This window comes from Alnus glutinosa, chromosome 5, assembly GCF_958979055.1.
Source record: "Alnus glutinosa chromosome 5, dhAlnGlut1.1, whole genome shotgun sequence".
Taxonomy (NCBI): domain Eukaryota; kingdom Viridiplantae; phylum Streptophyta; class Magnoliopsida; order Fagales; family Betulaceae; genus Alnus; species Alnus glutinosa.
In genome coordinates, this window is record NC_084890.1 from 3017328 (window position 1) to 3041997 (window position 24670).

Genomic DNA, 24670 nt, shown 5'->3' on the forward strand with positions numbered 1-24670 from the left:
ACATACTTATCGTAAGGCGTCTCCAAGTATACAAATATGCAAGAAAAAACATCTAACTAGAAAAATAAAACAAAATAACATGCAATGAGAGATATAACCATATATCCACAAATAAAAAGTATAGGAGAACCCCTCAAAAAAAACAAAAAAAAAAAAATGTAATTTAAAAAAAAAAGATTTGAGCTCTTCCATCACCCTCACGATCTCAAAACTTATTTAATTCATTTCCTTCCAAATACATCATAAAAGACAAAAATGCAATATCTTTCACACAACACTCCAAGTACTATCATCGGTCCACCAATATGCTGATAACTCCTAGTAACATATATATACTGATAACCTTCGACTATTGGCAATGTGCCCTTAAACTATTAATTGTGTCAATGTCTCTCCTAAATTATTAAAAAAATGTCAATGTCACCATAAAGTCAACAAAAATAATTAAATAAAATAAAATAAAATTCCCTAAAAAAGTTTCAATAAGACAAATATATCCTAATAAATTCAAAAAAAGAAAAAAAGAGAAGAAAAAAAAAAGAATTTTTTTTTTCTTCGAAAGATTGAAAAAAAAACATAAGTAAATAAAAAACGAGAAAAATGAAATTAGGTGGCCCAAACTGAAAATTATATAAAATAAAATCTAAAAAAAATAAAAAATGAAAAACCTTGGTTTGTAGAATTAACCAAACAATACAATAAAACTACCAATGCAGTAATGCACCCAGCAATCGAAGACTGCTGGTTGGTTTTCCAAAGACAGCAACGCAGATGGACACCGAATTAAGACCAAATCGGAAGAGAAAAAAAAAAAAAAAAAACTAAACACAAATTTATCATAAGCTTCTAAGTGATTTTTTTTGCATTCAAAATGTTGGTCAATATCTACTTGAAGCTCAAGGATCACACGCTTCTCTCAGGTGAAGGATATTTTTCAAATCAAGGCAAGCTTAAGCTTTGCCGAGATTAACAAGCTAATAATTGCGAGTTGGAAGTCACCAAGCTGGACTATAAAATCAGTCATCATAGCGTTGCAAACGGACAGTGACCGAAAAAGTGTCGAGAAGATCAAGTCGCGGTTAAGAAATAACATCATCCCAAACACTTTATCTTTTTTTTTAAAAAAATAAATAAAAAATAAAATAAAATTTTAGTTGATTTTTTTTTTAATTTTTTTGATTTTTTAATTAAAAAATTACACGTCGCAGAAGTATTATGGAGAGATTTCATCAAAAGAGGCATTTTTCAAAGGCTTTAATAATTTGGAGTGCCAAAAGTACAAACCTTGGTAATTTGAGGGGTCATCCAAAAAAAATATGGTAGTTTAAGAGGCTAAATTATATTTTTCTTTACATTTTTAAGCATCCCATTGTATAGCACCATGACCATTTTCGGTCTATTCAAATTGGGAACATTGTTTTTAAAAACTACCAATACACCCAACAATCAAAGACCGGAGTTAATTTTCCAAAGACAGCATCACAAATAACACTGAATCAGGACCAAATCGGAGAGAAAAACAAAAAGAAATAAAATAAAACATTGAACACAAAATTAACATAAGCTTACAAAACTAATTATCACAAATAACATAAACCAACATTCTATTACAGCAAGTAGCCTAGGTAGGGCAAAATGCTAACAAGCCATAACAGAAACTAAAGGCTTTTTTTTTTTTTTTTTAGAGCAAGAGTTCAAGAAAGCTCATTTAAAAACGATTTCACAATTATGTGATCCTTTAGGGAGCTTTATCAACTGTTTGTAGAGATAATCTTGCATCTCTAAGTTCTCTTCAAGAGACTCTTCAAAACATATAACCATTTCGTCCAAAGCAATTGCCTTCTTGAGTAAAATCTTTACAGCGTACAGGTCATTCTTTCCATCATAACTATAAACTTTAATGCGTGTGAGATGAGACAAGAAACAAGAAGGCATTGGATCCAATATTATATCAGCTTTCTCACGATCAGAAATCGGATCAATCTGCTAAATTATTTTTGCAAGTTAAATGTTTAGCCATCATACTATATATGCAATAAGATGGAAAGATTGATTATGGTAAACATTGTAGCCCAGTGTAGTTTACCTGCAGAATTTTCAGAGTCTCAAGACACGGAGAATTTTGCAATATCTTCAATAGTGCTGCACATTCAAGATCTAATGACCCCAGTTTCAAATACCACAGATTATTGAAGATAGGCATCTTAGGTAGGAGTTCTGCTGCATGTGCTAAAGCCTAAAAACCAGATAAAACAATGCACCATAATTAAGAGACTTAAGCGGGACAAAGCAAATGAAAATGACAAACGCATAATAAAAGCATGTTGGTATAATAGTGAAACTTAATTAAAAACTTATTTGAAACTAATGGTATAGTGGGATCAACTGAATCACCAAATTATAGTTGGACAAACAGATTTTATCAAAGTGAGGCCATGATACACATATTGAGACACCTTGTCCTAAAAACTTAAACCAATAAGTTTGTACCCAACAACACTGCTATATTACTTGGTGCAGGGTTTCATTAAATACTCAAATTATAATGAGAGAAGCAAACGTACCTCATATGCATTACCGTAAAGTTTTAGGTCTTTTACATTAGGGATCGCTATAAGCACCTTAAATATGCGGTAAGCAACTTGTCTTGCCCTCTCATCACTTGGCCACTCAACATCGCAAGCAGCTTCAATATCTACGCTTTCTAGTGATAATGAGTCACATAAGCAATATTCATTGAAGAGTTCGCCAGTATAAACAAAAACTTTGAGAGTTGCTCCAAAAATCATAAACTGACAATCACTCGGATTCTGCATATCATCTTCAATTATGTTTAGATATCGAAGCTTGGGGGCAGAAATACTCAGAACTTTGCGACACCCCCATCTACATTTTTTAAAATACAAACTCTCAAGGACTGGCAAACCAGAAAGAAGCTGCTGGGTTGTGTAATCATCCGAAAATGTAACATTTTCGATACTCAAGACCTTTAGATTTGAGAAACAGATTAGAGGAGGAACCTTGAGGATACACCGCATGTCAAGGAAAAAGCTTGTCAGTGTGTCACAAGTAAACACACATCGAGGCAATGAAAATTGTCCTCTCAAGTCCCAAAGGCGGATATTCAAAATTTGAACATTACGCCTTACTGCAGCAGTGATCCATGACTTGACACGACATGCATCACTTTGCACATCAAAATCGAGAACGAATTCTTTTATATCAGGTGAGTCCCGAAGATAAAGCACTCTTTCCACAAAATTCATCAGAAGTGTTCTCTTAGCAGGCATAGGTTCTCCAAAATTAAGATTGGGATTAGAAGTCCAAAGGAATTCCCACCTTCTCGAAAGTACACTTGTCCTTACAGCATCCTTTATGGGAAGAAAGGAAAGAATGTGTCGAAGAAACACCTCGTGTAAGTTACCAAAGCATTTGTAGTTTCCATCAATGCCTTGTTCTTCATTCAGTTTCCGCTTTTTGGGATTTTGAATAAGAGAATCTGCCTCCATAGTCAACGTTGCAGAATCTTGGCCAGATTGAAAGATCTCTGTTATAATAAATAAAATAAAATAAGAAAATAATTATTTTATGACTTGATTTTACAATTGGACCGCATAAATTTGAACAAGAACAGAGGATTGTAGTAAGAAAAAAATAAATCTAAGACTAAAATGAAAAACATCTCACATATTCTAACAATACCTCTGCCAAACAATCCATGGGAAATGATAATCCTAATTTTAAACAGAGACTCACATCTGGGAATGTGAGTAAAAAGCACACAAGCAAAGTAATTATAGAATATAGAACGATGGTTTAAGGATGATAAAAACGAAGGCTTTGATACCTACCCTTCATGCCACCGGCGGGAACTAAACGACGGCGCTTCTCGTGGGTAGATTGGTGTTTCGGTGGATGGAAGCGAAGAGAATCAAGATAAAGAGGTAATTTAATGGAGGGAATGTTTTTTTATAGGTCTATTTTTTGGCGGGGAATAAGAATAGGAATTCCCTCCAAAACCTGAGCATTTGCTGTTGCTGATGGATGGTGTAAAACGTCAGCGTTTGGAGAGAAAAAAAAAATGTTAAACCAAGTTCTGTCGGGACGTTGTCATAACTCATAACTCATAACTCATATTACTATTTATCCTTTTATTTACTTATTTCCCCCCCTTTTTATTTCCTTTTTTTTTTTTTTTTAATAGATAAATGAAGAAAAATTACAACTAAAAACCACATACTAGAACTGGACAATCCAAGAATAAGCACTAGAGAGAGCAAATATTACGAGGGAATGCATCAAATAAATGATGCGGTCTTATTAATTCTTGGCATAAATGCCAATAACCGATGCCGCTAATAAAGGCGGTTAAACAAGGTGTGAATAGGGTCCTAACGAACTCTACACAAACACCTATCAGGTAATAACTATAGGGAACACTGAGAAGACACAAAAAGTTAATAAATATAGAAAAAACAAAAGCATCATAGCATCGAAAGGGAGCAGCTAAGGCCCGCAAGCATGGCTGAATGGCACCGGTATGTGAAGACCACGTATAAGCACTTGAAGACCTCTATCTAGTAGAGGACGCCAAGGGCTATCACAAACAACCGACAGCAGATGCAGGGGAAGGTTGGGAGGAGGAACGTAGCCACCATACGTCAGCTGGTGAGATTCACTTGCTGGCACGTGCAAACCACGCTCTGGCACGTGGATGTCCAAAGAAGTTGAGTCTGGTGTCGATGAAGGCGGAAGACAACGGGGAATACAATGAAGAGGCATGTGTTGTGCTGAATTTAGTGGAGAAACGTAGATCTAGCTTCGAAAAATTCGACTGAGATTCTATCAAAATTCGGCATAAGACACAGTGGAGGATGAAGATGACCGATGAAAACTATGTTGATGGTAAGAAAAGCAGGTAAAGGGCCTCCAAATAAGCAAATAAGGCTAGAGAAAACTCCAACAGAATAGGAGCTTCAAAAGAGGCGTAAGCAGATGAGGGAATGAGAAGAAAGGGGTGAGGAGGGAGAGGCAAAGCTTCCCTCCTCCCATGGCTTTTGGGTCAGGATGTTTTTCAGCGAAGAGTTTTTGGGAGAGAGCTCAGAAAAAGAAAAGTAAAAAACAAAAATTGACAATATTTTCCATATTTCATTGTGTTTTTAAAAGTGATAAGAGGTTGATATAGCAAAATTCTACTAATTTAATTTGAAAAAAAATTATTGGGACTTGAGACTTAAAAGGAAAATCTCCATAATAAGCATTTTAGAGAATCTTGATTTGCAACAAACATTTCTATAATTAAACTGTACTATTAGAATTTCCTTTTTCATATGGTCACAAATCATGTAATATAGTAACCCTATTTCAAATAGGGATTTTTGTATGATTAAATTTGCAACCAATAGAAAAGAAAGGGGTAGAATCCATAAAATTACGATTTAACCCTTGGCGAGTGTCCATTCCCTTCTAATGCCCCGTTTGTTTCGGCGTAAAATGATTTCTGGAAAATGGTTTCGGTATTTTCCGGTGTTTGGTAAGGGCGAAAATAATGGTCAACCGGAAAATTATTTCCGTTTGACCAAAAATGCTTATAAATTTTGGAAAATGGTAGATGTAGTCGATTCTTTTTTAAATAACGCAGTCGACCTTTACATTCAAGCAGTTGATTATTGCCGAATTTCGACAAGTCAGATTCCGACTCCGATCGGTGCCGGAATTCGACAAATTAAGCCGGAATCCGGGGACGTCCGGCAGATGTCGTCGGATTCCGGCCAGACTGGCCGGAACGGCCGGATCTCTGGCTATCTCGCCGTATCCGGCTAGAAAGCCAGAGATCCCGCCATCTGGCCGGAATCCTGGACGGATCCGGCCGTCTGGCCGGGATACTGGCCGGAGAGGCCGGATCCGGCTGTTCTGGCCGAATCTCCGGCCAGCTGGCCAGAAACTGGCCAGGACGGCCGATTTCCGGTCAACTGGCCGGGATCCGGCCGTTTTGTGCCGGATTCCGGCAACTTTGCCGGAATTTGTATATGCCAAATTTTAAAAAATATTTTTATATTATTTTATATTAATATTTTTTATTTTGTGAATAAAATTTAATTTTTTTAAATTAATATGATTAAATTAAAATATAAAAAATATTTGTAATTTTTCGTACGCGCCAAACACCAAAAAATGATTTCGACGGAAAATACTTTTCTGAAAAATGACTTCCCCGAAATTATTTTACAACGGAAACCATTTTACGCCGAAACAAACGGAACATAAAACACCAAGTTTCATTATAATAAATATGGCTGCGAAATCGCCCTTTGCCTTTTTTTTTTTTCTTCTTTTTTTTTTTTTTTTTTTTTTTTAAGCATTTGACCTAAAGTTCATTAGTTTGCAAATATGCATGACTAGTCGTAAAATCTACTTATCTTTTTCCCTTTCTCAATTTAAAGTACGTGAAAAAAGTACATATTTATCGTGAAGCGTCTTCAAGTACACAAGAAATATGCAAGAAAAAACATCTAGCTAGAAAAATAAAACAAAATAGCAAGAAAATCATGAAATTTTAGAACCAATGAGAAATATAACCATATATCCACAGATAAAAAGTATCGGAGGAAAAAAATTTAAGCTCCTCTATAGTACTCTCGCGATCTCAAAAGTTATTTCATTCATTTCCATCCAAATACACTATAAAAGACAAAGTTGCAATATCTTTTACACAACAACACTCCAAGTACTATCAGCAGTCCACCAACATGTTGATAACTGATAACTCATAGTAGCATACATATACTAATAACTTTCAACTAATAGTTGTGTTGCTAACTTGTTTACTAAAAGCAAGGGAAACAAAAGGTTTTAGGAAAAACTACACATATCCCATAAAACTATTATTCCATTATCAACGTGCCCTTAAACTACCAATTGTGTCAATATTTTCCCTCAATTACCAAAAATATCAATTTCTCCCAAAAACCCAAAAAAAAAAAAAAAAAAAAAATCCATAAAAAAGTATAAATAAGACAAATATATCATTATATATTCGGGAAAAAAAAATAACAATTTTTTTTTTGAAAGATTGAAACAAAAAAACATTTAAAGAAACATAAATAAATAAAACGAGAAAAATGAAAATAGGTGGCCCAAACTGAAAATTATATAAAAAAATAAAAAAAAAAATGAAAAACCTTGGTTAATTCTACAAAAGATATGTAGAATCAACCAAACAATACAATAAAACTACCAATGTAGTAATGCACCCAGCAATCAAAGACTGTTGGTTGGTTTTCCAAAGACAGCAATGCAGACGGACACAGAATTAAGACCAAATCGGAGAGAAAAACAAGAAAAAAAAAAAAAACTAAACACAAATTTATCATAAGCTTCTAAGCTTGGAGGATTCAAAACTAAATATCACAAATAACATAAACCATCATTCTGTAATAGCAAGTTAATTAGGGTAGAAAGCCAACAAGCCATGCTTCTCATCTTGCAAGAAAGAGGAATTAAAGGCTTTTTTTAAAAAAAAAAAAGAAAAAAAAAAGAGAGTAAGAGCTCAAGAAAAGCTCATTTCAAAACGATTTTACAATTTTGTGACCCTCTAGGGAGCTCTATCAAGTGTTTGTAGAGGTTCTCTTGCTTCTCCTGATTCCATTCAAAATGATCTTGCTCCTCTATGTACCATCCAAAATAATCTCTGCAAGTTATAACTATTTCTTCCAAAACAAGAGAATTCTTGAGCAAAATCTTTAATGCAAAAAGCTCCTTCTTAGATCCATGATACCTACCAACTTTAATGCACTTGAGGTGTGACAAGAAACATAAAGGCACTGGGTCTAATATCCAATCATCTTCTTCATAATTTGCGGAGAGACTGATACCCTATATGATCATTTCAAGATAAATGTTTTATCCATTATTGAAAATCAGGTGGAACATATACAAGATGGAAGACAAAGTAGATCAGGTGAGATTACCCCCAAAAATTCCAGATTTTCAAGACAAGGAGATACTTGCAATATATTCAGCAGTGTTTCCCAGTCGAGATCTACTGACGAATCGACCAATAACAAATCCATTAGGTTATTGAACATAGGCATATGAGCTGGGACTTCTGCTGCATATTTTATATTCTAAACACAGGAAGAAGTGAACCATAATTAAAATACTTACAGGAAAAAGGCAAATAAAAATGACAAACACGTTAAAAAAGCATGTTGGGATCATGGTAGAGCATGATTAATAATTATGAAATGAGCAACAAGAAGAATATCTTTGAATTTTAAATAATAATAAAAAACCTAATCAGTAATTTCCAATCACTCACTAATGTAGGTAGAAACATTTGAATTTAGTAGTAAGAGACTGGATGGGATCAGGGTAAGACTTAGGTTCAAGTCCTCCAGAGTTCTGTAAAGCCCATAACAGGATTGATTTGGACTCTTACACATCTTTTCCCACAGCAACGAAGCACTGTTAGATGTTCCCTTCCGTTTGGAAACTTATCCATCATAACTCAGACTACCTCATTTTCAGCTTTCTCTATTTAAAAGTTTTGGCAATAATCACCACCTTTCACTTTCTGAAGAGAATGTAAATGCACTTATCCAATGGTTTTTCAAATGCTATGCAGATACTAATTATGAATAGCATACACTCTCCTTTGATATCTTTATTAAGTCAAGTATTGCTTTATTATATTTTAGTTTTGACCACTTGATTTTGTTAGCATCATAAAAAATTTCAAAAAAGAGAATTCTAATCATAACTAAAGTATTTAACTTGACAATCAAATGGTCAAATCACCAAACTACAACCTTCTTTGAATTTGAACAGAAAACAAAATATATAACATAATTGTTCTTGGACATTGATGTTGGCATAGAATCACAGGATCTTTTATAGGAGACACTTGTTACAACGGAGTGAAACACCTTGGAAAATATCTCAAGTGAGATCATGGTACACGGGTTGGGAGACCACCATAGCCTAAAAGTTTAAACCAATTGAAAAGTTTCTCAAGTGAGATCATGGCACATGTTGGGAGACCACCTTAACCTAAAGTTTAAACTAATTGACTAAGATCTAATAATATTACATCAATTACTCACTTTTCTTGGTACCACTCAATGTAGTATTCCATCACAAGTGGATACTCTGGTTAATCTTTCTCAGGCGTGCGAACCTCTACCAGAATGACTATGCTTCCCCTTGAGTTGAAGCCTTTTCCAAACCATTTACTACATGCCAAGCATTACATCGAGGACCAAAAGACTCACATAGACAGTGTTTTGCAACAAAGGTTGAAAAGTATTGAATATGATAAAATTCTGTCAATTGTTGATGAAAGTATTTCAAACTTGAGTTTAATCTGCATTATAATTGATTCTTCAGGAGTCAAGACTCTTTTTGTGTCATGACATTTCCCCATCCACAGGAATGCTGGTGTAACATCTGTCGCAACTTGAATTGCATGAAAACATAAAATGGTAACTTTCCTTTATATGACATTAGCTTTACCTTTTAGTTTGTTACCCTTTCCAATTTTACCACTAAATCATACCAAATTTATGCAAGCAATGCAAAGGAGGGCTTACGTTTTCCACCATTAGTCCATTATGTTGATATGTTACGCTATTATTTGAATTCACAAAGAGAGAAGCAAGCATACCTCAAGCACTGCACCATTAAGTTTTAGGAATTTTACACTGGAGAGCCCTATAAGAAGCCTATAGGCGAAATAAGCATCTTGATCTAATGTCTCTTCTACAGCATAAGCATTAATCTCTGCCTTTTCCAGTGAGAATGACTTGTCTAAGCAATAGTCGCAATACAGATTACCCCTGTAATAAAATTCTTTAAGACTATCTCCCAAAATCATAACCTCACCAACATCATCAAAATAATTCCAATAATCAACATCTGGCATCAGCACTTCAAATATGCTCAGTGAACGAAGCTTAGGAAGAGAAATACTCAAAAACACGCGACCCCCCCAGCTGCAATCTTTTAATTTCAGCTCCTCAAGGACTGGCAGACCAGAAAAAAGCTGCTGGGTCAAGTACTCATGCGGAAATATAACATTTTCGATAGTCAAGATCTTTAGATTTGAGAAACAAATTGTAGTAGGAAGCTTGAGCTTAATATGACGCATAGTAAGGTGCAAGCTTGTCAGTGTATTACAAGTAAACAAGCGGTAAGGCAGTGAAAATTCTCCCTTGAAGTTGGCAAGCTCAACATACAACTCCTGAACATTATGCCTTAATGCAGCAGAGAACCACGTATTAACACGAGATGCATCAAGTTGCACATTACAACAAAGAGTGAATCGTTTTATATCAGAGAAATCACGAAGACAAAGCACTCTGTCCACAAAATTCATAAAGAGCATTCCCCTACGCTTTTCCTCAGCAGGCGAGTGTTGTAACAGGTGAAAATCTAGATTGGGAATAGAAGCCCATAGGTATTCCCACCTTTTACAAAGTAGGCTTGTCCTAACAGCATCTGTTGTTGGAAGAAAGGAAATGATGTGTCGAAGAAGCTCCTCAGGTAAGTTACCTAAGCTTTTGCTGTTCCCATCAATGTCCTCTTCTTCACTCAGTTTCTGCTTCATTTGGGGATTTTGAATAACAGAAGTAGTCTCCATAACTCAGATGGTTCCCCTGATACACCTAATACTTGGTCAAACACATTAACATCTATAAAAGGCTATAGTCCTGTAATGAAAACATTGTAGAAACATATTAACACTCAGATACAAAGTTCCAAACATTCAACTGAACACATGAGCATTACAAAGGGATTTATTTTCAGATACAACATGGGCTAATGCATTTTCGCAATTACTTAAGGATCATAAAGACAAAGGTTGGGTGATTACCGCTCATGCCACTGGAGGGCAGCGAAAGAGGAGCACAAAGTGAACAGATTTGGTGGAGCGAACGTGTTTTATAGGTCTGGTCTGTTTTTGTCTCTGGTTCTTGGGCAGTTGAAGGGCCAACGGGAAGCGGAGCAGACAAGGAAATTTGGGGGGTTTTCGCTCTTATTAGGTGTAATGACAGCTGAGATTGATTGAGAGGTTGAGATTCAAAGCTCAAGATGCTAGAAATGCATGGCAATCTGGAAAATTGGAGAAGTTTTAGTGATCTTGAGTTTTGCAACGGAAATCAAGTTAATGAATTATAAAGAGCTGTACCTGGAATCTGGATTACAAAAGCCATGCTGAAATCGCCATTGTCCAAAAGGCTTTCAGGAGGAGAAGGGATTTTGGTGGTGGAAGAGGAAGGGTTTCATTGCGTCCAAGAGAAAAGAAAGGGGAAGAATCTGTAATGGTACACTTGGTAAACAATGGGCTGGGCTGGGCTGGGCTTAGTTTAGTAAAGCCCATATCATGTAAAAGACCTTTAGTAATAATGGGTTTGGGCTATGTGTATATAAGGGCCGATAGTTTAATGGTAGGATTTATGGAATCAAATTAATCATTTGTGATTTGGAGGTTTGAGCACTTCGAATGATCTAGGAGACCGAACATCTCGAAGAGTTTAATTTCATTATAATTTTCCTTTGCCGATTTTATAGATCTTCATTGTTCTTCCATTCACTCCATTAACTCATCCTGTTCTTTCATCAATTCATCACTTTCTTCCATTTTAATTTCAATTTCATTACAAATTCCATAATTTAAAACCCTAGATGTCCATTAATAGATTCGGATCCGTTACAAGCGGTGGGCTTTATTAAACTAAGCCTAGCCCATCCCAACCCATTATTTACTAAGGATACTAGTACATAATCAATAAAAAGCAACTCTTAAAATAGGACTTACATACCATTATGATAGAAAGAGATGTGTTATTTCTGCATCGCTTTAGTTTACATTAAGTCTACAGCAACACATTGGATATGAGACCCATGGAATGTGTTTGTTGCACAATTCATTTCCACAACCCCTACACAACCCAAGACATATTACATGAGTCCTACCAATGTGTCTTTGGTTGTGTAGGAGTTGTATAAATAGATTGTGCAAAAATCATTTTTTGAGACCCATATGCATGAACCTTGGGCATGTGAAATCCACATGTATCCACATGTATAGAACCCACATGCATAAGCCTTACACCTTATGTGTCTTGGTGTAGAGTTGATGTACACCAATGTGATGTAAAAAAATCATTACCCTACCAAAAAAGATCACCGATGTAACCCCCTTCCCCTTGCGCATTGCAAAAAAAACAAAACAAAACAAACTACTTATCACGATTTTTTATTTAATTTTTTTTTAATGACAAAGAACCATTCCAATGTATGGCCACTTCGTATACCGATCCCTGTTAGGTAAACCTCAGGCCCATGTAAAGCGCTTCCTCCACATAGATCAGATAATACTTTGACTTTGCCAGCAAACTGCCCCCAAAGAATTGTTTGCATCCAAGGAGATTTGAGTCTTAAACCTCGTGAAACTACCACAAAGATAAAGGCACTTGAGTCAACTGTCGTCATTTTTCCAAAGACAGCATTACAAATGACACTGAATTGAGAAAGAAATAAAAAGCATAAAATTGAGCATAAGCTTATAAATTGAGGGATTTAAAACTACTGGCTTTTTTCTAGAGTAAAAACGCGAGAAAGATTCATTCCAAAACAACCGTACCTATATTAGGGAAGGAATCAAACCATTCCACAACAATTTTACAATTTTGTGGCCCTGCAGGGAGCTCCATTAACTGTTCACAATACTTGTCTTGCAGATTTAAGTTCCTTCCATAATCACCCATCAAGAGAAATATAACTATTGTCTCCAAAACAATAGCCTTGTTGAGAAAAATCTTTAAAGAAAAAAGGAAGTTCTCATCCACACCAAAACTATCGACTCCAATCCACTTGAGATGGGACAAGAAACATGGAGGAATTGGGTTCAATATCCTATCATCTTTCTCACAATTTGACGACAGAGTGAACCCCTAAACAGTCATTTCAAAATAAATGTATAAGCAATAATAAGATGAAACAAATACAAGATAGTAAACATTGTAGTTAAGGCGAGGTTACCCCCAAAAATTGCAATCTCTCAAGACAAGGAGATCTTTGCAAAATCGTTGATAGTGTTGCACAGCCAAGATCCATTAAGCAACCATGGAATACCAATTCCTTCAGGTTATTGAACATAGGTATATGAGGTAGGAGTTCTTCCGCATTTCTCAGAACCTAAGCACAGGATAAACCAATGCATCATAATTAAAATACTTCCAGGAACAAAACAGATAAAAAGGACAAACATGCTATAAAAGCATGCTAAAATTATGATGGAGCATGACTAATAATTATGAGACGAGCAACAAGAATAATAAGTTAGAATTAAACGAAAACCTAACCACTAATGATGTAGGGTTCAGTAGTAAGAGACTGGATGGGATGGGGTTAAGACTTAGGTTCAAGTCTTACCAAGTAAAAGAAGAAGGCAGAAGAATTTTGTGTTTAATATCAATAATACATAGCCTAAGAGTAGAAGTATAGACAACATATGGAAGCTTTCATCATTCAAGAAGGAACCATCAGAGTAGCACTTATCAAATGGTTTTCCAAATGCTATACAGATACTAACCCCATTTGATTGTATTACTTTCTAAAAGAAATAAAAAGCAAAAAAGAATGAACTAATTTATGAATTGCATACACTCTCCTTTGATATCTTTATCAAGTCAAGTATTATTTGATTATATTTTAGCTTTGCCCATGATTTTGTGAGCATCATAAATAATTACCAAAATAAAAAGGAGAATTCTCGTCACTAATGCTCCGTTTGTTTCGGCGTAAAATGATTTCGGTATTTTCCGGTGTTTGGTAAGGGCGAAAATAATAGTCAACCGGAAAATGATTTCTGTTTGACCAAAAATGCTTAGTAAATTTCGGAAAATGATTTACGCTTTTTAAAAGCGTAAATCATTTTCCGAAGACGTCTGATGCGGTCGATTTATTTTAAACAACGCAGTCGACCTTTACGTTTAAGCAGCCGACTACCATCGAAATCTTGGCGGTATCGGATTCCGACAACATCCGGTTAATGTCGTCGGAATCCGGCGACGAAATCCGGCCACCTTCGCCGGAATCCGGCAACCAATCTGGCTGGATCTGGGCAGACCGGCCGGATTCCGGCGATCTGGCCAGAGAGGCCGGACGGATTCCGGCGATCTGGCCGGATCTGGCCGGAATCCGGTCGGTCTGGCCAGATCCGGCCAGATCGCCGGAATCCGGCCGGCCTCTCTGGCCAGACCGGCCGGATCTAGCCGGGATCCGGTCGGTCTGGCCAGATCGCCGGGATCCGGCTGGTCTGGCCAGAGAGCTGCCGGCTCTGGCCAGAGAGGCCGGATTCCGGCCAGATGCCGGCCGGATCTAGCCGGAATCCGGCCGTTTGTGCCGGAATCCGGCCATCCCAGATTTCGACGAAACTGTCCGGATTCCGGCCATTATCTTGAATTTTGACTATATTAACCGAAATCAAGTAAAAATGGTCAGAATCTTGTTGTTCAGTGACGAATCTCGTTATCGATGATTTTTATATTATTTTATATTAATATTTATATGTTTTGAATAAAAATTAATTTTTATAGATTAATATGTTTGAATGAAAATATAAAAATTATTTGTAATTTTCTGTACTCGCCAAACACCGAAAAATGCTTTCGGCGAAAAATATTTTCCAGAAAAATGACTTCCCTGAAACCATTTTACGACGGAAACCATTTTACGTCGAAACAAACGGAGCATAAAGCAATTAATTTGACAAACAAATGGTTAATCACCAAACTACAACCGTCTTTGAAATTGAAGAGAAACCAAAATCTATAACATAATTGTTCTTTGATGTTGGCAAAGAATGACAGGATCTTTAATTGGAGTTTCAGTTGTTACAAGGGAGCGAAACACCTTGGAAAATATTTCAAGTGAGATCATAATACATGTTGGGAGACCACTGCGAACTAAAAGTTAAAATTAATTGAAAATTTTGTCAATTGATATCATGATACGCATGTTGGGAGACCACCGTAACCTAACAATTCAAACTAATTGATTAAGATCTCATAAAGTTATATCAATTACTCACTATTATTGGTACCACTCAATGTAGGATTTCATCACATGTGGAAACTCTAGTTAATCGTTGTCTGACATGTGAACGTCTACTAGAATGACTATGCTCCCCCTTGAGTGGAGGCCTTTTCCAATCCATTTACAAAGTGCCAAGCATTACACTGAGGAGCAAGCGACTTGATAAACCCTCATAGATAGTGATTTTGATGAATAATAATTTATTAGAATTCATCAGGAGTCAAGACAATTTATGAGTCATGACATTTCCCCATCCACAAGAATGCTCGTGTAACATTTGTCACAACTTGAATAGCATGAAAACATAGAATGGTAACTTTCCTTTATACGACATTAGCTTTACCCTTTGAAAACTTTCGACTAAATAATACCACATTTATGCAAGCAATGCAAAGGAGGGCTTAATTTTTCCACCATTATGTTGATATGCTAAATTATGTTTTGAATTTACAAAGAGAGAAGCGAGCGTACCTCAACCACGTCAGAGGAAAGTCTTAGGGATTTTACACTGGAGAGCCCTACAAGAAGCTTATACATGCCATGAATAATTTCGTCCGGTATATAATCATGGTCTGATACATATTCATAGTTAGTATCAAGCTCTCCTTTTTCCAGTGAGAATGACTTGTATAAGCAATAGTCACCGCACATAAGACTCATGTAATAAAATTCTTTGAGACTATCTCCAACAATCATAACCTGACAAACATCTTTATAATTCCAAAAATCATCATCTGGGATCTCTGTTTCCCATATGTGCAAAAAATATAGCTTGGGAGCAGAAATACACACAGACTTGAGATCCCCCCAGCTACAACCGAATAATACCAACTCCTCAAGGACTGGCAGACCAGAGAAAAGCTGTTGGGTCAAGTACTCATCCGAAAATGTAACATTTCGAATAGTCAAGATCTTTAGGTTTGAGAAGCAAATTGTAGTGGGAAGCTTGAGGATATAGGGCATTTCAAGCTGTAAGCTTGTCAGTGTCTTACAAGTAAACAAGCAATAAGGCAGTGAAAATACTCCTTTGAATTTGTCAAGCTCAATACTCAACTCTTGAACATTATGTCTTACTACCGCAGAGATCCATGTATTAACACGAGATGAATCACATAGCACATCACAACGGAGAGTGAATCGTTTTATATCAGAGGAATAACGAAGACAAAGCGCCCTATCCACAAAATTCATCAAAAGCGTTCTCTTGGCAGGTAAGGATTGTTCAAAAACTAGATTGGGAATAGAAGCCCATAGGTAATCCCACCTTTTAGAGGGTACGCTTGTCCTAACAACATCTTTTGTTGGAAGAAAGGAAAGGATGTGTAGAAGAATCTCCTCAGGTAAGTTACTTAAGCATTTGCTGTTCCCATCCATGTCTTCTTCATTCAGTTCCTGCTTCTTTTGGGGATTTTGAATAAGTGAATTTGCCTCCATAATTCAGATGGCTCCCCTGATACAACCAATACATTTGTCTATAAAAAGCTATTTCTGCTAAACACAGTTTATAGGCTGAGAGCATTACAATCAAGAGCTAATGCAAAAATTCCGCTGTTTCATAATCTAGACCAGATTGACATATCCTTATAGTCTATAGAGAACACCCCATTATTTACATATTGATTTGTCTCGGCCTTTCTTATTCACATTTCTAACATTAAACAAAATCAAGAAAGGAACAGAAATTCTAAAGCATGCACTTCATGCCTTTGTGAAAATTTTAAGCAATAAACATTACTTTCATGCGTGCACAAAAAACCTTTAGGTTTTCAAAAGGAACTTCAACATAAAATTCTTTAAATACTAAACATTATTTCCTATTGAGTAATTCAGAGATTGTTATAAGTAAAGTTACCCTAAAAGCTAAGTGCTAGGAATCAATAAAAGCACATAAGAAAAGTAGTTAAGGATCATAAAAACAAAGGGTTCAATGATTACGGCTCAGACCACTGGCGGGAACTAAACGATGGCGCTTCTCACGGGTAACTGATGTGTTTTTGAGTAATGGAAGGAGGTCTTTGGGCAAGGGGGGAAGGGGAGCAGACGATGAAGCTTTGGGGGTTTTTGCTATTGGGTGTAAGGACGGGACAATGAGAATGAGGTTTCAGAGAATATTGGAAGGTTGAGATTGAATGTTCAAGAAGCTACAAAATTTATGGGTGACACGTGGAACACATCGATTCGGTGGGTTTGTAGTTCCCAGCTATAAACAAGAGCTATTACAGAATTTTCAACGTTACAGAATCTTGGCCAGATTGAAAGATCTCTGTTATAATAAATAAAATAAAATAAAATAAGAAAATAATTATTTTATGACTTGATTTTACAATTGGACCCCATAAATTTGAACAAGAACAGAGGATTGTAGTAAGAAAAAAATAAATCTAAGACTAATATGAAAAAAAATCTCACATATTCTAACGATACCTATGCCAAACAATCCATGGGAAAAATGTTGGAAGATGGTCATGATAATCCTAATTCTAAACAGAGACTCACATCTGGGAATGTGGGTAAAAAGCACACAAGCAAAGTAATTGTAGAATATAGAACGATGGTTCGAGGATGATAAATAAAAACGAAGGCTTTGATACCTACCCTCATGCCACCGGCGGGAACTAAACGACGGCGCTTCTCGTGGGTAGATTGGTGTTTCGGTGGATGGAAGCGAAGAGAATCAAGATAAAGAGGTAATTTAATGGAGGGAATGTTTTTTTATGGGTCTATTTTTTGGCGGGGAATAATAATATGAATTCCCTCCAAAACCTGAGCATTTGCTGTTGCTGATGGATGGAGTAAAACGTCAACGTTTGGAGCTGAAAAATATGGAAAATTGCACCATTGATATACGTGGATAGCCTAAATTATAGTATTAAAATCAATTCACAAATTTACTTGGTTGGTCTAATTTACATATCGCTCATTGAAATAAAATTTCGTTAAAATTTTGACAGATTTTGTTAAGCGCCATGCCAGCACCAATAATACGATGATACGTGTCACTCTTAATAAAAAAAATATATATATATATATTAAATAAAACTTAATTTTTTTTTTTTTAAGTGTTTAAAATTATTATTATTATTATTGTTTTTAAATTCTGGTCTGATCTGTTTTTGTGTCATGGAAGGTGGTCTCTGGTCCTTGGGCAATTGAAGGGCCAACGGGAAGCGGAGCAGACAAGGAAATTTGGGGGTTTTTGCTGTTAGTAGGTGTAAGAACAGCAGGGATTGATTGAGAGGTTGAGATTCAAAGCTCCAGATGCTAGGAATGCATGGCAATCTGGAAAATTGGAGAAGTTTGACTGATCTTGAGTTTTGCAACAGAATCAAGCTACTGAATTATAAAGATGTGTCACAATCTTATGAAATGATCATACATTTATCAAAATGATAAACTACATGAAATTGTGACGCATTACAAAATAGCACAAGCCAAATTCGCACACAAGAACACCACATAACAGCAAGTTCCTAGGTAAGATAGAAAGCCAATTAGCCATAGTTCTACATCTTCCAAAATACATGAATTTAATGGCTTTTTTCTAGAGTAAAAGCTAAAAAACAGCTCATTCCAAAACAATTTTACAATTTTTTGACCCTCTAGAGAGCTCTATCAACTATTCAGAGTGGTTCTCTTGCTTCTCTAGGTTCCAATTAAAATGATTTTGCTCCTCTATGTACCATGCAAAATATTCTTTGCAGGTTATAACCATTTCTTCCAAAGCAACAGAATTGTTGAGCAAAATCTTGACTGCAGTAAACTCCTTCTTAGATCCATGATACCTACCAACTTTAATGCGCTTGAGGTGTGACAAGAAACATGAAGGCACTGGGTCCAATATACAATCATCTTCTTCACAATTTGAGGAGAGTCTGATACCCTATATGATCATTTCAAAATAAATGTTTTATCCATTATTGAAAATCAACAATAAGATGAAAAATATACAAGATAGAAGACTATGCAGATCAGATGAGATTACCCCCAAAAATTCCAGATTCTCAAGACAAGGAGATCCTTGTAACATTTTCAGCAGTGCTTCACAGTCAAGATCTACCCACGAATCGAAAAATACCAAATTCATCAAGTTATTGAACACGGGCATATGAGGTGGGAGTTCTGGTGCATATTTTAGATTCTACACAGGATAAAGAAATGAATCATAGTTAAAATACTTCAGGAAAAAAGAAAAAAATGACAAACACACGATAATTAAAAAAGCATGCCGGGATCATGGGATCAAGATGGAGTGTGATTAATAATTTATGAAATGAGCAACCAGAAGAGTAACTTTGAATTGAATAAAAACCTAATCACTAATTTCCAATCACTCACTAATGTAGGTAGAAAGTCATCTGGATTTAGTAGTAAGAGAGTAGATGAGATAAGGGTAAGACTTAGGTTCAAGTCTTACCAAGCAAAAGAAGAAAAAAATTCAGAAGAATTGTACGTGTTTAACATCAATAACACATAGCCTAAAAGAATGAACCTAAACCACAAATTGAAACTTCAATAATTCAGATTCACCTGTAGATTACCTTTATGTTTTCTAACAAAACATCTATCAAAACTTAAGTACCATGAAAACATATAATGGTAACTTTCCTTTATATGACATTAGCTTTAACCTTTAGTGCATTACCCTTTAATTTCCAATTTTACCACTAAATCATGCCACATTTATGCAAGCAATGCAATGGGGGGCCTAACAATTCCACCATTATGTTGATATGTTATACTATTATTTGAATTTACAAAGAGAGAAGCACACATACCTCAAGCACCCTAGCATAAAGTTTTAAGAATTTGACGTTGGAGAGCCCTATAAGAAGCTTATAGGTGCGATAAGCAAATTGATCTGATATCACTTCAGCATAAGCATCAATCACAGCCTTTTTCAGTGAGAATGAATTATATAAGCAATAGTCGCCGAACAGAGAACCCGCGTAATGAAATTCTTTAAGACTATCTCCAAAAATCATAACCTGACCAACACGAACATCACCATAATGATCATCTGGCATCTGCATTTCAAATATGCTCAGCCTATGAAGCTTAGGAGAAGAAATACTCAAAAACAAGAGATTCCCCCAGCTGCAATCTTTTAGTTTAAGCTCCTCAAGGACTGGCAGACCAGAAAAAAGCTTCCTGGTCAAGTACTGCTGCGGAAAAATAACATTTTCGATGCTCAAGATCTTTAGATTTGAGAAACAAATTGTAGTGGGAAGCTTGAGGATAATATCCGACATATTAAGGTGCAAGCTTGTCAGTGTCTTACAAGTAAACAAAACGTAAGTCAGTGAAAATTCTCCTTTGAAGTTGGCAAGCTCAATATACAACTCTTGAACATTATGCCTTAATGCAGCAGAGATCCACGTATTAACACGGGATACATCATGTAGCACATCACAACAGAGAGTGAATCGTTTTATATCAGAGGAGCCACGAAGACAAAGCACCCTGTCCACAAAATTCATAAAAAGTGTTCTCTTTCGCTCTTTCATAGCAGGCGAGTTATGTGACTGGTGAAAATCTAGAGTGGGAATAGAAGTCCATAGGTATTCCAACCTTTTACAAAGTAAGCTATTCTTAACAACATCTTTTGTTGGAAGAAAGGAAAGGATGTGTCGAAGAACCTCCTCAGGTAAGTTTCCTAAGCATTTTCTGTTCCTATTCAGCTTCTGCTTCTTTTGAGGTTTTTGAATAACAGAAGTTGTCTGCATTACTCAGATGGTCCCCCTGATAACACCCAATAATTTGTCAGATTACAGTAACATCCATAAAAGGCTATAAGCCTGTAATGGGAAATTTGTAGAAACACATATTAACACCGAGATACGAAGTTAGAAACATTCAGCGAACACATGAGCATTACAGAGGGATTTATTTTCAGCTACAAACATGAGCAAATGCATGATTTTAGCTATTACTTTACTGAAGGATCATAGAAACAAAGGTTGGATGATACCTCTAATGCCACAGGCGGGAACTAAACGACGGAGTTTCTCATAGATAAATTGGTGTTTGGGTTGGAGGGCTGCGCAAGAGAACCACAAAGGGAACGTGTTTTATAGGTCTGTTATTGTGTGATGGAAGGGGCCCAAGGGGGTCTCTGGTTCGGATTTTGGGAAGAGGAAGAGCCAACGGAGAAAGTTTTGGCGTTTTCGCTATTAGGTGTAAGGACGGCTGAGATTGATTGAAGTTTCAGACATTGAGAGGTTGATATTCAAAGCTTCAAGAAGCAAGAAAATTCATGGGTGACGCGTGGAAAGCATTAAGAGAGCTGGAAGGCATGAGGAGTGAGTTTAACGGCTCAGATGGAGGGGCGCTAATTGGAGCACACGTGGAACAGGTCGGAAATCAAACGACGCATAGGGAAGTGTATGAGCTGCTTTGGAAGGAACGACTTGGGGTGCTGTGGCCGCATGGGTGACAATTCAATGCACTTGGAGAGTGGAGACAGTTCCCAGCGGGAAAAAAACTCCACTCCAAGAACGATTCGGACCCAGTAGCCCCTCATACCATCGAAACCCCTCGGGCCTGGACAGGGGATCGTGTTCGAGTTGGTCCGATAAACCGAACACCGATAGCATGAGATAAGCTATTAAAACGGCCATGAAATCGGCGACGCCGCGACAGCGTCGAAGAATCCGAGGTGGTCGGCAGCCTCTTTGACGGCTCCGGCAAGGAGGCAGGGGATGGATCCGACCCGGATGGCGTGGCGGCGGAGGAACAGGTAGCGGGTACGGGTCGCCATGGAGGAGAAGGATAAGAGGAGGTGAGAGAGAAGCAGAAGAGGAGTTGGTAGAACTTGTCTGAGCCCCACCAGGGTCTCTTGTATTTTGTTGTTGCTGGACATTTTGGTCTTTTGTGGGACTTGGGAGTAAGAGAGAAATGTGTTTCGGTTTGGTTTTCGTTTCAAATGCTATGGATGTTTTTGTTTTGTCGGTTTTCCGAATGGTTTTCAGTCATTTTAGGGATAATTGTACCGTTAGTATTTAGAGTTGGTTATAATTATTTTTTACTTTTTGTGATTTAAAAGGTTCATAAAAAGTCTTCTGATAAATAATAATTACGAATTATTTACTGAATCAATTTTTCATCCATTAAATTAACAAATTCTGTTAGTTAGCCATGTCACCTCCAATAAGAAGCCGACACGTGTTCATTACAATAAAAAATATATAAAATATAATATAAATATAAATAAAATATTTGTTTAAAAAAAAAAAAACCAAAATACAATGGAGCGGCTGTCGGCACTCCCAAAGGATTTTAGGGGTGGCTATTTTTTTTAAAAAAAAAAAGAAAAACAAATATTTTATTTTATTTATTCATATTTTTATTAGATTTTGTATTTTTTTTTATTATAATAGACACGTGTCGGCTTCCTATTAAGTTTGACGTAGCTAACTAATATAATCTGTTAACTTTTGGATGAAAAATGTATTTAATGACTGATTTGTAATTATTGTTTACTACGAGGACTTCTCATTAACTTTTTGAAGCACATAGAGTGAAAAATAATTATGGCTAACCCCAGGGACCAACGGTTCAATTATTCATTTCTTGATAGATAAATGCTTTTATAGGGTACAAATTTTTTACTAAGAGATGAGTACTAAAATGATGTGGAGTTTATTCATTGGTACCTGTAACATTTTTTTTATTAATTGTTTTGATAATTTCCAATGAATAAGCTCCACATCATATCTCTTGATAAAATATTTAATACCTCTAACATTTCTTCATTTTATAGCAAAGTTGAACCATTGGCAGTCAAACTGTATAATTCTTTAATACAAAAATTATCCTTAAAAAAGTTTGTAAAAAAAAAAAGAATTCTATTCATTTTTCTGTGTTTTGTATGGATATAAAATATTGATCAACAAAAAAAATCTGGTCAATGAAAACAGTTCAACCACGATAGAGGACTACATATGGTTTTAATATGTTTTGCATCTTTGCATTATTTTTTATTGCTCATAGGAGAAATGATTATTTATGTGTACAATTTATTTTTATGATTATTGAAAAATGAAAAAATATATACTATTTCATATTCTTGTTTTGAAAGAATTGAGAATTGTTTTATTAGATTTCTGTGCATACTTCCTATCTCTAAATGGCTCGAGGTCATACTATTGATTCATTATTTTTACTTATTGAGATCGCTTATTTTTTGTTTATCATTAGTTTCACCCCTACCAAAGATCGAAAAATGTTGAAATCATTTTTCGAAAAATATTTTACGCCGAAACAAACGGAAGATTATTGAAGTTGCTCATTATATTATATTTATATTTTTTTTAGAGATATCATAGATTTATCTACCTTTTTGAAAAAATTTGAAATCTTGGAGTTTAGCGATAAGTTGCATATCTCGAGGCGATTGGTGAATAGTTAGTTTGAAAAATCCTATGTCTATGTGGTTTAGTTTTGATGAATAGACTTTATGTATGTGTTGTGAACTTTTTAGAGATATGCTTGATAGGGTAAATATTAGGAAGTGGGGATTGTTGTAATTATGGTGTAAATTTAGTGAATAGTTAAATGTTTTTGGAGTATTATGTTTAAATGTGTTGTTTATAATAATCCAGCTAGATATCGATAGTTGAATGATGATTAGAGAATATATTAAGAATATAGATGCCATGATTAATCTATGAAACTGATTAATGACAGATGATACATTTGAAAGTGTTAAAAAAGAAAATTTTGTTTTAAGGAACTTTATTGGATCCTTAGATTTTATTTATTTTTTTTATTATTATTATTTTTTTTTTTTACAAAAAAAAAAATTAAAAAAATCACGAATTGAATTATACACATGGTTGATGGGAGACCGTTGTGATAAATTTATAATGAGTAATGCTACACATCATTCATTTATCCTTCTTTTGTCCCTCCAAAATTGATGTGGCTCTTAAAATTACCATTGAATTTTTGATATATGACTATTGGATTTTGATCCAATGGTGATTTTAAGAGCCACATCAATTTTGGGAGGACAAAAGGAGGACAAGGGGATGATGTGTAGCATTACTCATTTATAATTTGATGTTAAATTCATTGTGGACAATAACGGAAGAACAATATTTGCTATCTTTTATATTTTTGGAATAAGAAATAAAAAATCTTTCAAATTTGCGGGACAAAAATTGATCTTAGGTGTAATTTCAATCTTTTGGATACGACAATTTCTCTTGGTACAAAGAGGGGTTAGTAGTAAAATTGCCATTTGGAATTAGGATTTTGGTAAACTGTTTGAAATTGGTAGCACTTGGGTCCCTTGGCTTGTAAATTTCTAGATTGAGCAGAATAAATGTTTCCTGTTAACCCAATTCAAACATAGTCTTTGATCTTTCATCATTTTTTTAAAAAAAGTACACAAACTTTAAAAAATGTCAATTTAACATATTCATCTTTTTTTCTTTTTTTCTTTTTTTTTTAATTTCAACATTTCGTTAGAATTTTCAATCAAATGCTATCAAAATTTGTAAAATACTCCTGTATTTATTTTCTTAAAAAAATTATAAAATTTTCAAAGATTCATTCATGATTATTT

The 24670-nt window shown here is 35.5% G+C and overlaps 4 protein-coding genes across 11 annotated transcripts; all 4 read right to left on the minus strand.

The window, feature by feature from the left end:
• Positions 1–1673: 1673 nt before the first annotated feature.
• On the minus strand, positions 1674–3948 carry LOC133869546 (F-box/LRR-repeat protein At3g26922-like). Its single transcript, XM_062306572.1, has 4 exons — positions 3852–3948; positions 2565–3547; positions 2087–2236; positions 1674–1983 (listed from the first exon to the last, which is right to left on the minus strand). Exons 1-4 carry the CDS (start codon positions 3856–3858, stop codon positions 1705–1707), a joined length of 1419 nt encoding a protein of 472 aa, XP_062162556.1. The 5' UTR covers positions 3859–3948; the 3' UTR covers positions 1674–1704.
• Positions 3949–7350: 3402 nt separating this feature from the next.
• LOC133869942 (F-box/LRR-repeat protein At4g14103-like) lies at positions 7351–11303 on the minus strand. Of its 6 annotated transcripts, none has more exons than XM_062307041.1 (5): positions 11189–11303; positions 10874–11112; positions 9665–10655; positions 7971–8126; positions 7351–7875 (listed from the first exon to the last, which is right to left on the minus strand). In XM_062307041.1, the coding sequence occupies exons 3-5, from the start codon at positions 10637–10639 to the stop codon at positions 7561–7563; spliced, it is 1446 nt and encodes a 481-aa protein (XP_062163025.1). In that variant the 5' UTR covers positions 10640–10655; positions 10874–11112; positions 11189–11303; the 3' UTR covers positions 7351–7560. The 6 variants fall into 6 exon arrangements, with proteins under 6 accessions (XP_062163025.1, XP_062163027.1, XP_062163024.1 ...); XM_062307043.1 differs by having other exon boundaries at positions 9665–10664; XM_062307040.1 differs by having other exon boundaries at positions 9665–10709.
• A 415-nt stretch (positions 11304–11718) lies between these two features.
• LOC133869637 (F-box/LRR-repeat protein At4g14103-like) lies at positions 11719–17207 on the minus strand. 2 transcript variants are annotated; one of them, XM_062306687.1, is made up of 5 exons: positions 17047–17207; positions 15574–16552; positions 13045–13200; positions 12647–12956; positions 11719–12455 (listed from the first exon to the last, which is right to left on the minus strand). In XM_062306687.1, the coding sequence occupies exons 2-5, from the start codon at positions 16534–16536 to the stop codon at positions 12250–12252; spliced, it is 1635 nt and encodes a 544-aa protein (XP_062162671.1). In that variant the 5' UTR covers positions 16537–16552; positions 17047–17207; the 3' UTR covers positions 11719–12249. The 2 variants fall into 2 exon arrangements, with proteins under 2 accessions (XP_062162671.1, XP_062162670.1); XM_062306686.1 differs by having other exon boundaries at positions 17038–17207.
• Positions 17208–18461: 1254 nt separating this feature from the next.
• LOC133867859 (F-box/LRR-repeat protein At4g14103-like) lies at positions 18462–22035 on the minus strand. Of its 2 annotated transcripts, XM_062304627.1 has the most exons (4): positions 21071–22035; positions 19878–20841; positions 19085–19240; positions 18462–18982 (listed from the first exon to the last, which is right to left on the minus strand). In XM_062304627.1, the coding sequence occupies exons 2-4, from the start codon at positions 20823–20825 to the stop codon at positions 18719–18721; spliced, it is 1368 nt and encodes a 455-aa protein (XP_062160611.1). In that variant the 5' UTR covers positions 20826–20841; positions 21071–22035; the 3' UTR covers positions 18462–18718. The 2 variants fall into 2 exon arrangements, with proteins under 2 accessions (XP_062160611.1, XP_062160612.1); XM_062304628.1 differs by having other exon boundaries at positions 19878–22035.
• Positions 22036–24670: the final 2635 nt, after the last annotated feature.